The 15,842-nt window shown below is 41.6% G+C and overlaps 1 protein-coding gene across 2 annotated transcripts in view; it reads right to left on the minus strand.

The window, feature by feature from the left end:
- KCNT2 (potassium sodium-activated channel subfamily T member 2) overlaps window positions 1-15,842 on the minus strand; it is a 1,477,061-nt gene that overhangs the window by 636,986 nt on the left and 824,233 nt on the right. For both annotated transcript variants that reach the window (XM_077452683.1, XM_077452682.1), the window contains exon 20: window positions 1,421-1,492. In XM_077452683.1, the coding sequence (XP_077308809.1) occupies window positions 1,421-1,492 (72 nt within the window). The remainder of the gene's footprint in view (window positions 1-1,420; window positions 1,493-15,842) is intronic.

The raw sequence follows: 15,842 nt of genomic DNA on the forward strand, positions 1-15,842 counted from the left end.
ATTATACCTACCTATAGAATGCAAAGTGAGGACTGAATAAATGACAAGGGTCAAGAGCAGAAATAATATACTGAGTATAGGAATCAGCAACAGGGGTATTTTATAAAAGCAGTGGGTTTGTGTGCAGGATCATAAGTTGGGCCCAGCTTCTAGAGGATAAAGTGTGGTGAGCAGCAAAAATTGGGTGTGGCTTTCACTTGCTGACGATTGAGTATGGCGTAAAAAGATTTACAGTGCAAGGGTTCAGTAGCAAGTGATGCAGAGGACTTATTAAGGATTGTGGAAATGGGGTTCAGAAGATCTAAAGTTTTATAGGGTAGGGAGCAGACTAGGGTCAGATAGACTTCAGCCAGAATTCCGGCGGAGTTCTGGTGGACTTTCCGAACGAACAGACTTGCCCACACATGACCAGACTTTCCGGCAGACTAGGTCCGCCGGACTTCCCGATGGAGTTCCGACGGAGTTCCGGCAGACTTCCAAATGAACGGACTTGCCCACATACGGACTAAAGTCTGTTCATTTTGAACATGATGAGTTACGATGGGACTAGAAAAGGAAGTCAATCTCTCAGCTTTTATCAGCGACATTGACGCCCTGTTGCCTGGTATGGATTTTAAGGGGAAGCCCCTACTCTGAAAAAACGGTGTGGGGGTCCCCCCAGAATCCATACCAGACCCTTATCCGAGCATGCAGCCCGGCCGGTCAGGAAAGGGGGTGGGGATGAGCGATTGCCCCCCCTCCCCCCTCCTGAGCCATACCAGGCTACATGCCCTCAACATGGGGGGTGGATGCTTCCTAATAAACTACTTAAAAACATGTGTAGTGTGTTTTTTATTGAAACTTTTTCCACCAGGTGAAAGCACCTTGTCCCCATTAACATGGGGACAAGGTGCTTTGGGGGGCTACTCAAAAGCACCCTCCCTATATTGAGGGCATGTGGCCTGGTACAGTTCAGGAGGGGGGCGCTCTCTCGTCTCCCCCTTTTCCTGCAGCCTGCCAGGTTGCATGCTGGGATAAGGGTCTGATATGGATTTTGGGGGGACCCGTACGCCATTTTTTTTATTTTGGCGCAGGGTTCCCCTTCATTTCCATACCAACCCTGAATGGCCTGGCATGGATTTTGGATTTTTGGGGTTTGGGGTTTCCCTTAATATTCATACCAGACCCAAAGGGAGTGGTAATGCACTCGGGGGGAACCCATGCCTTTTTTTTTAATGAGTTTTATCGATATTGCCGAGACCTAACAATTCATTACAGCCGGGATCAGTTTTAATTACTTTTTTCCTTTAGAAATTTCATTTTTCTGTGGTACTGTTCTAAACGTGGGAAAACTGCACCACTTTACAGGCATATTATAAACAACATTATGCAAAGCACAAGGCTATATACCAGAAAATACATAACAGAACATGTTACCTACTTGTCAATGCAGCCCACCATGTAGTAAACCATTGGGAACCAGCAAATTGCATCCAAAAAGTGCATATCTGGCCTAGCAAAAGAGATGTAAGAGTTAAAAAAATAAAACACTATACTATGTAAAATGAACAACATTTTAACTTTACTTCAAAATGTGTACAGTTTTACTGAAATATTTTTTGAAATATTGTCTGAATACCTCTAAAAGGTCTCCACTACAGTGATATAGTAATGATTTAAAGAACCTCTAAAAGGGATGGGGCTTAGATGGAAAACTAAAGCCAGGCAAGGTGGGTGAGACTTAAAATGTTTGTTAACCGCCCCAAAAAAAGATCCTGTTCCTTTAAAGCATGAATAACAGCACAGTGCTTATACTGTGTCATTTGGCCCCCTGTATACCCTAAAAACCTGATTGATTCTGCCTGGCTCATCACTCCCCTCTGCAAAGTGACCACAATAATTATGGCTGCTGAGCCCCTGACATTGTGGTCCATTTGCGTGCCTCCATCATCCGCAGTCCTGCTATCTGCAGCTCTCCTGTGTCTGTCTCCTCTGTCCTCCTCCCCTCTCTGCTTGTATGCTCTCTCTCCTCTCCTCCCATCTTCCCTGGCTGACATCAGCGGGACGGCTTGGCCCAGCCCACTGCAGCTGTGAGCCGTAGAAACAAGGGTACTGACATGTCACCTGAGCACCCGGAGCACAGAATATACAGGTACAGATTGGCTGATTTTTTACATTACATAGACACAGGAACACGTTATTATGATACATAGAGAATAAGATGTTATTACAGTTGGTTAACAATGATTAAATATGATCATTTTTATTTCACCATTTCACTCCTAATTTGAGCAACTCAACATTGTGGGCCCCAGTGTCTGCCTCTACTGAAGCAGGCCCCACTTTATGCAGCTCAAAGGTAAGTATTTGATGACTTTTCTTTACTATTTTGCTTCCCTTACACCTTTTTATAAATTGGATTTACTGTAACTTAAGATATAAATCCATTTTAGTTACGTTTTAGATGTTTATTAACTTTTGAATGTAGGACACAATGTAAATGCGCTAGTCACAGTACTGACCAATGTGCTTGTCAATAGATCTTTTAACCACTTGCCGACCAGCCACTTCACTTCTACCCACGGCAGATCGGCTCTCCTGCCTGAATTGACGTACCCGTACATTGGTCTGTGCATGTGAGATTGCGGGTCCGGTGTTTTGTCAATTTCTCCAACCCATCAGAAACTCCAACCACTTAAATTCGAGTTTCTTTAGACCAGCATTAATTGGAGTTTTTGACAAATTGGTGGTTGGACACAACACGGGCAACCAAATAAAGTGCAGTGCAGGATATTATGGGTGAAGATTCTTACTCCACCCTGATACTAGCCAACAAACAACTTTGTCCTTGTTAGCCGCTGTGCTGTAAAAACAGCTCAATCTTCCTGTGCTGAACTCTATTTGGTTCTTTGTGTTGTGTGGAAAACCACCAATTTGTCAAAATCTCCAATTACTAAGCGTTTAAACGGGAAGTGACATGGTTGGTGTTTATGATAGGTTGGAGAAATTGACAGAACACAGACAGAATCAATGTCCACCGGCCACCATAGATCACTGCATACAGAGGCAGAACGGGGATCTGCCATTGTAAACAAGGCAAATCCCCGTTCTTACAGGGGACATCTCAGAGATCTGCTGTTCCCAGTGATCAGGAACAGCTATCTCTGTTATTTCCCAGGCAGCCGATCCCCCCTACAGTTAGAACACGCTGATAGAACACATGTACCCCCTCGATCGCCCCTAGTGTAAACTCTTTCCCTGCCAGTGTCATTTATACATTGATAAGTGCATTTTTACAGCACTGATCAATATATTAATGTCACTGGTCCCATAAAAGTGTAATTAGGGGTCAGATTTGTCCGCCGCAATGTCGCAGTCCTGCTAAAAATTGCAGATCACCGCTATTACCAGTTAAAACAATAAAAAATAAATAAAAGTGCCTAAATCTATCCCATAGTTTGTAGACACGATAACTTTTGTGCAAACCAATCAATATACGCCTGTTGCGATTTTTTTTACCAAAAATATCGAGAAGAATACATATTGGCCTAAACTAATGAATACTTTTTGTTTTTTTGGCTATGTATTATAACAGGAAGTAAAATATATATTTTTTCAAAATCATCATGCTTTTTTGTTTATAGTGCAAAAAATAAAAACCACAGAGGTGATCAAATACCACCAAAAGAAAGCTCTATTTGTGGGAAAAATACATTAATTTTGTTTGGGTACACCATTGCACGACAATTGTCAGTTAAAGCAGCGCAGTGTCGTATCACAAAAAATGGCCTGGTCATTAAGAGGGCAAATCCTTCCAGGGCTGAAGTGGTTAATAATGGTATACTCTTCTGAGAGCTCTTTACTTATTATTGTCACTGCATAGCCTGTAATCTACAATCTTTTTAGCTGCTATCTGCTCTATCATTGGAATCCTCTGTCTCTCTCTGTCTAATCTCTCTATTTTTTCTGAAGCACAGCCAGACTTTCACTATTTACAATTAAATACAACTTCCAGGGAAAAGTGAGATTTATATGTGTATCTACTGCAAAATTGCTGAAGTAATTTATAAACTGTGCAATGTGTAATCATGTGTAATACACCTTTATATTACATCCTTATCTCCCCCTGCAAATGACCTGCAATGTCACATCAGAGTCATGTTGAAAGGGGTTTGCTCTGGCTGCTGAAATGAGAGAAAAAGCAGAAAAAGGAAAGGCGTTTTAGCGGTCTTGGCTACAACAAATTATTTTATGCACAGCAGCTTTCAAATCAGGTCCAGGGGTGAGGACATTATTTAGCTTGTCATAAGGATTCAATACATACTTAAAAAGAAATAATTAGTGGCAGGGAAGACAATTGTCTTGCCCTGTGGACTGCTGTGAAAACAAAAAGGGTTGTAGGTAATTATTGTCCAAAATAGCAGGTTGAAAATATTATTTTTCAGTCAGATTTAATTCTGCTTATACTAGAAAGTCAGACTAGAAAGTTAGACTAAACTAGAAAGATAAATTGATTATTTATAGGGATATACAAATCTGCCCAGGTTTAATTTTTAAGGTTTTTTTTTAAGGTTTTTTTTAAGGTTTTTTTGGTATCCAAGGTATGGCAGCCATAGCAAGTGCCATGGGCGCCAAGCAAGGGTGTGGCAAAAAAGCCACCCGCACAAAAAAAATGTCCCACCTGTCCTCTCGCGGCCATCTCCCGCACTAATCTATCCCCTGGCGCCGCGGTGGGCATGGCACTTCACCTAGCATTGCAAGTAGTTACTTGGCCTGGCACTGACAGTGGGGAGGGGAACGACAGGCACCCCCATGACTGCCGATGGCTGGCCAAACAGACCAGGTCTATGTAGGGTAGGGTAACTGGAGGAGGCGGAGCTGTCTGTCTGTCTACCCTCCTCTGCGCAGCTGCATCATATTCTCCCCGGAGCGGGGTCTCCCGGTTCTGTGACGTGACCATGCCGTGAGGACCAGTGAGGACTCTGGAGGGGAACCTGGAGGCTGGAGAAGAGACGAAAGTGACCAGAGAGAAAAAATTGGATGACAGGGAACCCCCAGGTAGCAGAAACTGCAAGGATTAACACTGAAGCCAAGCAGGTACTAGTACTTAAGTCATCATGATCTTGAGCATCATCATTTGCATGTGTACCAGTGCCAACTGCCAAGCAGAAGTGAAGCAAGCAGCCAATTAAATATAGTGCTCAAACAATATGGATTAAATAAAAATGCTTAGCCATAGATATCATAAATAAAGTGTAATAAAGTGATTTGTGCAAGTAGTACCTGCTGTTGCACAAATCACTTTGTTACACTTTATTTATGATATCTAAGACTAAGCATATTTATTTAAACCATATGGAGCACTATTTTTGATTGGCTGCTTGCTTCTGCTTGAGCCTGGCACACATGCACGATCGCACATGATGATGAATGATGAAGCGGAGTTTCACCCATATAAAAGTCAGCAGCTACAAAAAGTGTAGCTGCTGACTTTTATTAATCGGACACTCAACTGTCCCATGGTCCAGCGATGTGGACAAAAGAAGCCCCTCTCCTCTCCCCCTCTTCTCTGTGGTGCTGGCATTGTCATTGTGGGCGGTCGGCTATGGCTTCACAGCCAGTCAGGCACTGCGCATTCACGAGCCACGCTGCGCACTGTGACTGGTCGGGCAATCATCTGGGACCTGTGACATGTCCCAGATGGTTGCCAAGAGGGAGGGGGAGAGGTGAACTTCCTTCCAGTGCCACGGTGCCCCGGGAGGAATTGGGAGCTGGATCCCTCTAAAAAGAGGGTATCCGCTCCCCCCCCCAAAAAATTACATGCCAAATATGGCATGTCAGGGGGTCACCCTCATTTAAAGTGGAAGTTCCATTTTTGGGTGGAACTCCGCTTTAAAGTCATCATGTGCGTGTGTGGCAAGCAGACAGGGCTGGCGCTACCACTAGGAAGCTGCCTAGGGCACACTGCTACCTAGGGTGCCCAACCGCTAGTGATCCTACTCCCTCTCTACCTCTGTACAGTTTCAGAGGTGCTCTTGCAGCATTTATGGGTGCTGGTAAGTCTGCATTTATGGGTGCTGATGTTACTGCATTTATGGGTGCTGATGTTACTGCAGTTGTGGGTGCTGATGCTACTGCATTGTTGGGTGCTGGTGAGACAGAATTTATGGGTGCTGATGTTACTGCAATTATGAGTGCTGGTGAGGTGGCATTTATGGGTGAACAGACTTTGAGCACATCATAGACCAGTTTGCATCAGTGAAAGCAAGGAAGGTGCAGTTGTAATTGTTATGTAGTGCCAATCCATAATTTGTTAATTGGAAGATTAAAGAGTTTGACTTGTAGTTTTGTTAGCTGTTTTTTTGTTAAGGTTATCTGAAAGATGGGTTTAAAATGTTTTGACAGGGGCCCAGGTTCAGTGCTTGCCATAGGCAGCATTTTCACTCGATACGCCTCTGGCAATGAATCCCATTGAAGTCTATTGGATGGGGTTGGGGTTAAATCTTTAGGGGCACTGCTTTAGAGGACATTTAACTAAGCAGTTTTTTTTTATGTGACTTCAAGGGCAACAAGGAAAAAATATTAAATGAATTGATGTGAAGTAATTGTGAACATACAGAGGGTGATTTACTAAAGGCAAATAGGCTGTGCACTTTGCAAAGTACAGTTGCACACACCATGTGCAGTTGCTTCAGAGCTTAGTAAATGAGGTAAAGCTTGACTTTGCAAAGAGTATCCAATCACATTAAGGAAAATTAAAAAAACAGCATTTTTACTTGCAAATGATTGGATGATGGAAGTCAGCAGAGTTTCTACTCATTTACTAATCTCTGGAGCAACTGCACTTGCAGAGTGCAAATGCATTTTGCACAGTGCACAGCCTATTTGCCTTTAGTAAATCAACCCCACAGTGTTATACACTTTTTTTTTGTTTTTCCAAGAGAAGTTTTGTTAAATCTATATTTAAAAGTACATAGATGCATACAGAGAAGTACAGAGATAATTAAAAGCAATATATATAGGTTAAAATATGGAAGTTATTACAATAAATTTAAACAATGAATAAAACAGGCTATAGAGGAACTGTTGATGAATCGAATATATCATGAGAGGGGGAGACACGGGATTGCAAATATGAAAGAATGCAAAATGTCTAGAATAAAAATTATAACATCCAGAATGGATATTTGAAGTTGTGACCAAAGCACAATGAAATATGTGGTAGATTGAGTGTGGGGGAGATTTGTTCCATTCCTGGCTCAGCCATGGAACTACTGGAAAGCTTCTATTCAAGGGCAATGTGTTCCAGGTGCATAAACACAGTACATTATACAATGTTATCTGCAAGGAAATTGGTTATATCACTTCCTGTATTTTCATCACATTAAGGTCTATGAGGAGGGGGTAATCAGTTGAGTTTTTTTTTTTTTTTTTTGTGATCTGATGGGAATGGGCCTCTATCTGAGTAAATGGGTGTACTCAGGTGTTGTTTGGAAATGTTGCCAGCAAGCCCATACTTTTCTGTAAGTGTCGGAGGAGTCATGTGCCTGGTGCAGAAGTTATTCCATCAAGGCTATTTTGTTAATTCTCTTGATCCAGTCAGTTATTGTAGGTGGGATGGATGATCTCCAAAGTACTGGGATGCATAGTTTAGCAGCATTAAGGAGATGTAAAGCTCGAGATTTATGATACATGATACATTTTCATCGTTAGAAAAGAGTGATGCAGCAATGCTTGGGCTGGAGAGAAATCTAGGTGGAGTGAAGAGATTTGGGAGGTGAGTTGAAAAACGTTATTCCAGAAGGTGGAAATCGCAGGACATTCCCACCATATGTGAAGGGGCGACCCATCTTTGTCGTTACATCTCCAAAAATTGGGTGGGATTTCTGGGTTAATTTTGTGTAATTTGAGTGGTGTTTTGTACCATCTGGAAAAGAGTTTGTATCCGTTTTCCTGTGTTGTGACATTAATCGAACATGATGAATATGATGGAGATCAATTGACGTTGTGGTTCAGTGTTAGAGCAGAGGGACTCAAATTGTGATCGTTTTCTTGAAAAGGCTGTGCCTATTTGGGGAGCAAGTAGGAAATGTCTGAGTTGCATATAGGACCAGAAAGACATCTGGCGGTTCGTCCCTTGGGGAACCAAAGTGAAGAATGGTAGTATTTTCCCTTCATAGAAAAAATCTCCCGCTCTCTAAGTTGGGGCTCCAATTCATGAAGGAAAGAGTCATCAGTGCCTGGTATGGTATGGTATGTTTAATTGGCGTGAGCGGGCCTGGTGAGGATGAAATTTGAAGTTGGCGACATGTCTTATTGAAAGACGTCAATGTATTGCCAATGAGGGGATGCTGTTTACATTGTTGAGGGAGTGGACGTGCATGGATCCAGGGCAGATGTTTAAGCGGTAAGTGTGAGAAGGCTTGTTTGATGGTGATCCAGGCTTTAGTGTCTGCGTGCACATTCCAATCAACTATTCTGGAGAGTTAACATGCCCAATAGTATTTTTGAATGTCAGGCAGACCCAGACCACCTTTTATTTTGGGTATAATCATTCTTCTAACTCATTCTAGCTCGTGTTCCTCCTCAGATGAATTCCATACAGGATTTGCGGAATGAGGTGAAAAATGTATGAGGTAATGTCACTGGGACCATTTAAAGCAAATAAAGAAATTTTGGCAGTATGGGCATTTTTATAACAGAAATTCTACCAAACCAAGAGAACATTCCGGTCGACCAAGCTTTGAGATCTTTCTGAATGGATTGGAGAATGGGGGCATAATTTTTACTGTACAAATCCGATAGTGATCTCGGTATAAAGATCCCAAGATATTTAATGGCATTTGATTTCCATTTAAATGGGACGTTCTTTTGACATTGGATTGTTGTCGCGGTCGGTAAAGTTATATTTAAAGCCTCTGATTTGGCAAAGTTTATTTTAAGATTGGTTAGGTTTTCGAATAGTGTGAGATCCTTTAGGAGGTTTGGAAACGTGATGTGTGGGTCTTGTAAGAATAAAAGGACGTCATCTGCAAACGCCGCCAGCTTGTAAGTAGATTATGCCATGGTTATACCTTTAATGTCTGGGTTGTTTTTTAATCGGATAAGACAGAGTTCTAGTGAGTATAAAGCTAATATAAATTTCAACATACGATCTGGTATGCCTATGTGTTTTAAGAACTTCTGTTAGGTAGTCCCAGGCCACCCTGTCGAATGCATTCTCCGCATCCAGGGAAAGAAGGAACCCTTGTTGTTGCAATGAAGTCAGCCATTTATGAAAACTGATTGCCTTCAAGGTGCTGTCCCTTGCCTCTCTAGCCGGGACACAACCTACTTGGTCCAGAGAGACAAGGCCAGGGAGGAGGGGTAAAAGTCTATTAGATGGCGGAATTCATACTTCCAGTCTACAGTTATTTACTTTCCTAATACCTTAACTAAAATGGCCGATCGGATATTTCCGGTTCTGGTTTTCGGTATATATAACTATGTTACAGCGGACAATCATTATCCCCATGAAGAAGTCACGTGGTCTGACGTACCACGTAGGGAGTGGCTGTAGGACGTACCGGAAGTAGAGTAGGACTGGCGGAAGACGCCACGCCACCATTTTTATCTTTCTTGCTGTGCTGTTTTATTTATAATGTGAGAGTCTCATGTTTTATTAATAAATTGACCTGAATACTTTTAAATACTACACTATTGGAGCCTCCTCTCTCTCTTCCTTCTCTCTCCCCCTCTTGTTTTGAGCCATACACTACGGAATATATCCTCTGGATTAACAGTATAAGCATCCATGCTATTAATGGCCCTCTAGTGGCCGAATAAGATATTTACATCTTTCATCTGGATTCCTTTGATGGCTGGATATGAGGAATGAAATGGGAGACCTCCTGTGTTTTGTGATGAGCCTGTTTTCTCTGTTTTAAGGTGAGAGTTCTGGGAGCCCTTACTGTTTGAATCTACATCACCGTTTTTTTCATCATTTTTTTCATCATTTTTATCATTGGTGCTTATTATTATATGGACTTTTTTACTTTTTACTTATATTGATTTTTTACACGTTGGTTTGCACTTAGCAATTTTTGGTCTATTTATATATATATAGTTTTGGCATAATTTGCGCAGGACTCTTTTCTCTTTTATCAAAAGTCTATTAGCTAGAATTTTTGTGTAGATTTTTAGATCTACATTTAACAGAGATATGGGTCTATAGTTGGAAACCAAATTTGTGTCTTTATCAGTTTTTGGGATGACTGCGATGTGGGCAATGAGAAGATCTCTAGGAGGAGGGTTATCTGAGGAAAGGCAATTGAATGCATTCAAGAAGTGTGGGTGGAGTATATCCATGAAGGCCCTATAATACCCTACTGTTAGACCATCTGGACCCGGACTCTTACCTTTTTTCATATGTTTGAGCAGAAAATCAAATTCATCTTTAGATAATGGGAGTTCTAATTGTGTCGCTTCTGCTTCAGAGATGGGTGTGGAACCATATTGGGCTAAGTAATCTTTAATTAAGTGTAATCTATGATCTGTGTCTACCTTGGGTGTGTGAGTTTTTATATTATAGAGATGTAAATAATAGTTTACAAATTGATCTGCTATCTTATTAATGGAGGTTATTTTGGATCCCGTCGATTTGGTTATAGAGTGAATGGTTGTGGATGATTTTTTGGCCTAAAGAGCATTGGCGAGTATTTTACCGGATTTATTGCTATGTTCATAAAATAATTTTTGTGATAAAATATAATTGCGTTTTATTTGTTTTGTAAACACCTCGAACCAACTCAGTCCTGACTTGAGTGAGTTCTTGGAGTGTAGAGAGAGCTTGAGTCTTTTTATGCGTTTTTTCCAGTTCATGAATACACATAGAGAGATTGGAAATGTGTGATTGTCGTTCACGTCGTCTTTTGGAGGCTAGTGCTATTAATTTCCCACGAATGGTGCATTTTTGAGCTTCCCAAGTTAGCATTGGGGATATGTCAGGAGAGTCATTGTCCTGGAAGTAATATTTGAGACCGTCATGTATAGTGGACTCTATGGAAGTGTCTGTGAGTAGTGACGGATCTAGGCGCCATATTCGTGAACGAGAGTGATCGGTGAAGAATTCCAAAGACATGGTGATCGGGTTGTGGTCTGATATATACATTTGTTCGATGGAGGTGTTTTTGAGCATGGGGAGATCTTTGTGATATAAAAATATAATCAAGTCTAGAGTAACTTCCATTTGGGTTTAAAAAAAAAATGTATAATCTTTAGTTGAAGGATTTAAGGTGCGCCAAGCATTGTGTAATGTCAATTCTTGAAAACGTTTCTTGATTGCTTTTAACGCAGAAAAGGGTAAGTTAGACGATCCAGAGGAAGTATCTTGCAAGGGATTTAGAGGGACATCAAAGTCTCCTCCTACTACTAAAATACCTTCCTGGAAGGAGGCGAGTAATTGTAATGTTTGTCTGAAAAAAGGGACTTGTTTGACATTGGGGGCATATATATTAGCTAAGGTAAGTCATATGCCAAATAATGATCCTTTGATAAATATATATCATTCATTGATGTCCGCTAAAGTGCCTGCTATTTGGAATGGACAATTTTTTGAGATAAGGATAGAGACCCCTTTCGTTTTAGATTCCTTGTTGGTAGCATGGAATGCTGTTGGATAGTAAAAATTAGAAAATGTGGGGGCATTGTCTGTTTTGAAATGAGTTTCTTGAATGCAGACCGTGTCCGCCTTAAGTTTACGCATGGATAAAAGAACTTGTGTACGCTTTGCAGGGATATTAAATCCCCTTGCGTTTAGCGAGACTAATTTAAGAGTAGTTTTGTGCTTAACATTTGAAGCTGAGTCTTGTAGTTTATGAGCCATTATATGATTTGGAAGGTGCTATGAAACTGTCTGGAGAGGTTTATTCTGTGTGTCTTCTGTGGTTCAGAGGTATGGGTAGTAAGGAAAATGTGTTAATGGGATATGCAGGATGTATTGGTAAATATGGGGGTTTTGTTCCAGGAGGAGAAATCCTATGCGGAATGAATAAGTGTTGGGTGTAAGTAAGGGGTCAGCTGTGAGTAGCTGGGGATATTAGATATGTACATACTTTGGTCTCAGTGCCACTAAAATGATAGGTATTGTAGGTAAAAGGAATGGATCCGGCAACTAGCGATACCAGCTCGCTAGTTTGTAGACGAGAATAATCTCGAGATAGGCGGAGCCGAAGAGGGTAAGGGGGGTTATACGTAGAGGTGGAATGTATAGAACAAGTGAATAATTGAAACCACTGTGTGGGAAGATTACTTAACTATAATGTAGAGAATAAGAAAATCTGTCAACATAGGATGAGGTCCGTTGACCTGTGGGAAATAGAGTTTAAAAAAAAAATGGGCATGGACTGAGTACAATGCCTTTTAATCAAAATAAGTGTGAGTTACATGGATGTAAGCCGTTGGGTTCAAGGGCATTCACAGGAGCAATCATGAGTGATGGTTAAATATTATATACGAGGAATCTCTGATTAACCCCCCTGACGGTATTCCCGAGTCTGGCTCGGGGTGGAATTTTTATACCAAAAGCAGTAACCCCGAGCCAGACTAGGGACTGCATCGCTGGATCCAGGAGGATGTTTACTTACCTTCTCCCTCGGATCCAGCATTGTCTGCCCGCTGTACGAGCGAGCCGTGTCTCGCGCAATCTATCACGGACCCGATCTCCATTCCCTGCGAGCGTTGCGACGCACTGGGACGGAGATCGGCGCCAAATTTAAAAAGTGAAACACACAGTATACATACAGTATAATGTAATCTTACAGATTACATTGCTGTATGTAAATATTTCACATCCCCTTTGTCCCTAGTGGTCTGCCCATTGTCCTGCATGCAGTTTTATATAATAAAAACTGTTCTTTCTGCCTGGAAACTGGAGATTGTCCATAGCAACCAAACTGTCACTTTACATCAAAAATGGTTTTAGACCAGCTAGAAAACAGCAATAATAAATTGGAATCACTCGCAGAATTGAGCGATAGCGATTTGTGGGGAGATCCGTCATCAAATACTGAAAAGTAATGACAGTGACAATTCTGCAACTGAGCAATTTCAGTGTTTTTGATTTGCTTCCATTATTGAATAATTTTTATTATTGTTATATTATTATTTGGTACAATTATGTATAGTTATTTATTATATTATAATTTATGATTTCATTTTTCAAACTTTATCATACCCGGGATGTCTGCTAGACTCTGGTTTGGACAGATTTAAGAGAGTTATTCCTAAGTATTACAGGACTACAATATAAAACGCCAAATTTTCATGCAAAATAATGGTACCGCTTTTAGCACCTAAAATCTGAAATAATCGTACCGCCAGGGAGGTTAATGAAGCATTGATTTCCCCATATATGTGTAACTCCTAAATAGTAGTTAGACCACTTTTGATCCAAGGAAATTGTAAAAGAGTAATGTGAGATGGCCCAGAGCTTGTCTCATGGTGCGCTGTTGTGGAGACCTTATTGTATCTAATATGACGCTAGGTCGTCATCTCATGTGGTCTAAGGTATCTGAGAGGAATAGGATTATCCAAGTATCTAGGGTGTCAAATGCTCATGTTATTCCTATCTCTCTTAATTATTTTGTATTCGAGACAGCTCACTTTCAGTGGTGCATATACAGCAATTCGTATGGTAGAAAAATGAACTGAATATAAGATCATAGAGGTAAAGAGTGGGAAATACAAAGTGGCTGATACCTGTCAAGTGAGAGCGGAAGCCCGATGTCATAGGCGCTCTCTTTTGATGTGATATTAGTGTTTGTCCCGCAGGAGTGTTAAATCCCCATCTTTATAAATTTGCTGTTGGAGGCTAGTAGATGTGTATAATACACAGTCAGGATAATCTGTGGTATGGCCGACTGTAATGGGAAATCAGCAGGGAGTATGAGGAGTCTTTTTCTAAGACTATATGCCTTGTTGTTATTAGTACCGATCTTTGTCCAGTTTAGAACAATGAAAGGTATATCATGGTTCATATTGTTCCTAATATCCCCAAAAAAGGAAATATATGGGAGGACGATTATACAAGACCTCAGCTGTGCAATGCAGGTTGTATAAACATAAACAGAGTGATACAGCGCTTAGGTTACAGGTATAGTATGATCCTGCCTGACCGCAGGGAAATTGCATTGCTTTGAGGGACATGTGGAGGGGGATCGGGTTACAGCAGATTAAAACTCCTTCTTTCCCTTCGCGCCTCAATAGGAAGGCCAGTTGTATAACGCAATTCTGGTTGTCAAGGTTACAGTCTTGGTTCTGTCCTATTGTATTATTCTCAAGACTAATGTCGGTATTAATGTATATTAACCCAGAAAGGATTATTGCGGGAATACCAAATAGTGTTACTGGTCACTGAGTATGTCTAGATGTGGAATCGCAGGCAAGTTTTGAGGGAGTACAGGCTAAAAGTGAACTAAACAAAGGTTGTCTCAGATTCAACAAGGTAATTACATTTACCACTAAACAAGTATATTGTGATGAGCCATACCTGAAGTTGGTTACCCTAATAAATGTTATTATTATTATTATTATTATGCACTTTCTTTTTTCTTACCCTAATAAATGTAACCTGCAAACAACATAAGTCTATAAGTGCAGCTGGAAAGCAAGAATAACTAAATCATAGACCAACATTAGGGAGCTTCTACGTCTGCAGCTGTGTCGTATGTGGATCAAGCACGCAAATTTAAGTCTCCTAGTTTGTCAGATATACTCGGTGAATGCTTGGGTACATGGAGAGATGAGTAAATGTAGAAAGTTGGACATATACTGATGTACGCTATATGAATTGAGTGAGTTTTTGAGTGAAGAAAAAACAATCAGGGGCTCGAACAAACAATCAAAGGCAAACAAATTATTGAACAGTCAGAGGTTAGCCTTCAGTATGTGAAGTGGAAGCCTTCTACATCCACCGGTCTCTTCTGGCTCTTCTAAAGCGCTGGGGCTTCGTCGGGCTGTAGGTCGAGGGAGACTGGGGGCCGAGTTGTGATGCCCTTGCTTCCGATGCTGAACAATAGCGGGTCGATAGCGGGTATCTTGGGTCTCCATTGGTTCAGGGGGGGTTGCCATGTGTGGCAGAGAGGAGCAAAATTCTGCATATCAATCCGGTACTTCCGTGAGAGGAATACCGATCGTCTCACACAAGTGGGGTAGTGTCAGGTGACAGATGAACTCTGTAGGAGTCATAAGTGCACTGGTAGGTAGTGGACCTTAGGACTGACTGCTGCAGATTGTACTCAGGGAGATTCAGGACACAGGTCTACAGGATCACTAACACAGATCCTAATGGGAGCTAGAGCATAGATTCCCCAGGGCGCGGAATCTAAGAGCCAGCGGGTGTTCGTCAGAGCCTCCAGTGGTGAGGATGGACTTCGCTGCAGTCTGACTCCAGGTCGCAGCCCCTAGGGTCTCACAGCTCACGCTCACAGTAGACTACGGGAGAAGGAAGCAGCGGGCTGGAATGATAGGGATAGTAAGGGGATACGGCAGAGGTCAGGGCAACTAGCAGACATGAACAACAGAGTACATGCCAAAGGTTCAGGTTCACAGGCAGACAGGGATGGTCGGGGACATGCAAATGGTTAAGGTTGCAAGCATACAGGAATCATTGAGAACACGCCAAGGTCGCTAACAGAGTCAAACGTAGAGCACACGGCAAGCAGGAAACAGGAAGCCAAAAACACAATGGTACGCAATGGTTGATCAGCACCGCTGGCTTGCAGTGCACAGGTTAATATAGGGTTCCCTGATAGGGCCTGGGGTGGAGCCATGCTTAGAGGAGAGGTTATAAAAACCACCAGATGGAAGTGGCTGTCCTCTTAGTC

This window comes from Lithobates pipiens, unplaced genomic scaffold, assembly GCF_037356315.1.
Source record: "Lithobates pipiens isolate NorthernLeopardFrog02 unplaced genomic scaffold, aLitPip1_a1.2 Scaffold_23, whole genome shotgun sequence".
NCBI classification, from domain to species: domain Eukaryota; kingdom Metazoa; phylum Chordata; class Amphibia; order Anura; family Ranidae; genus Lithobates; species Lithobates pipiens.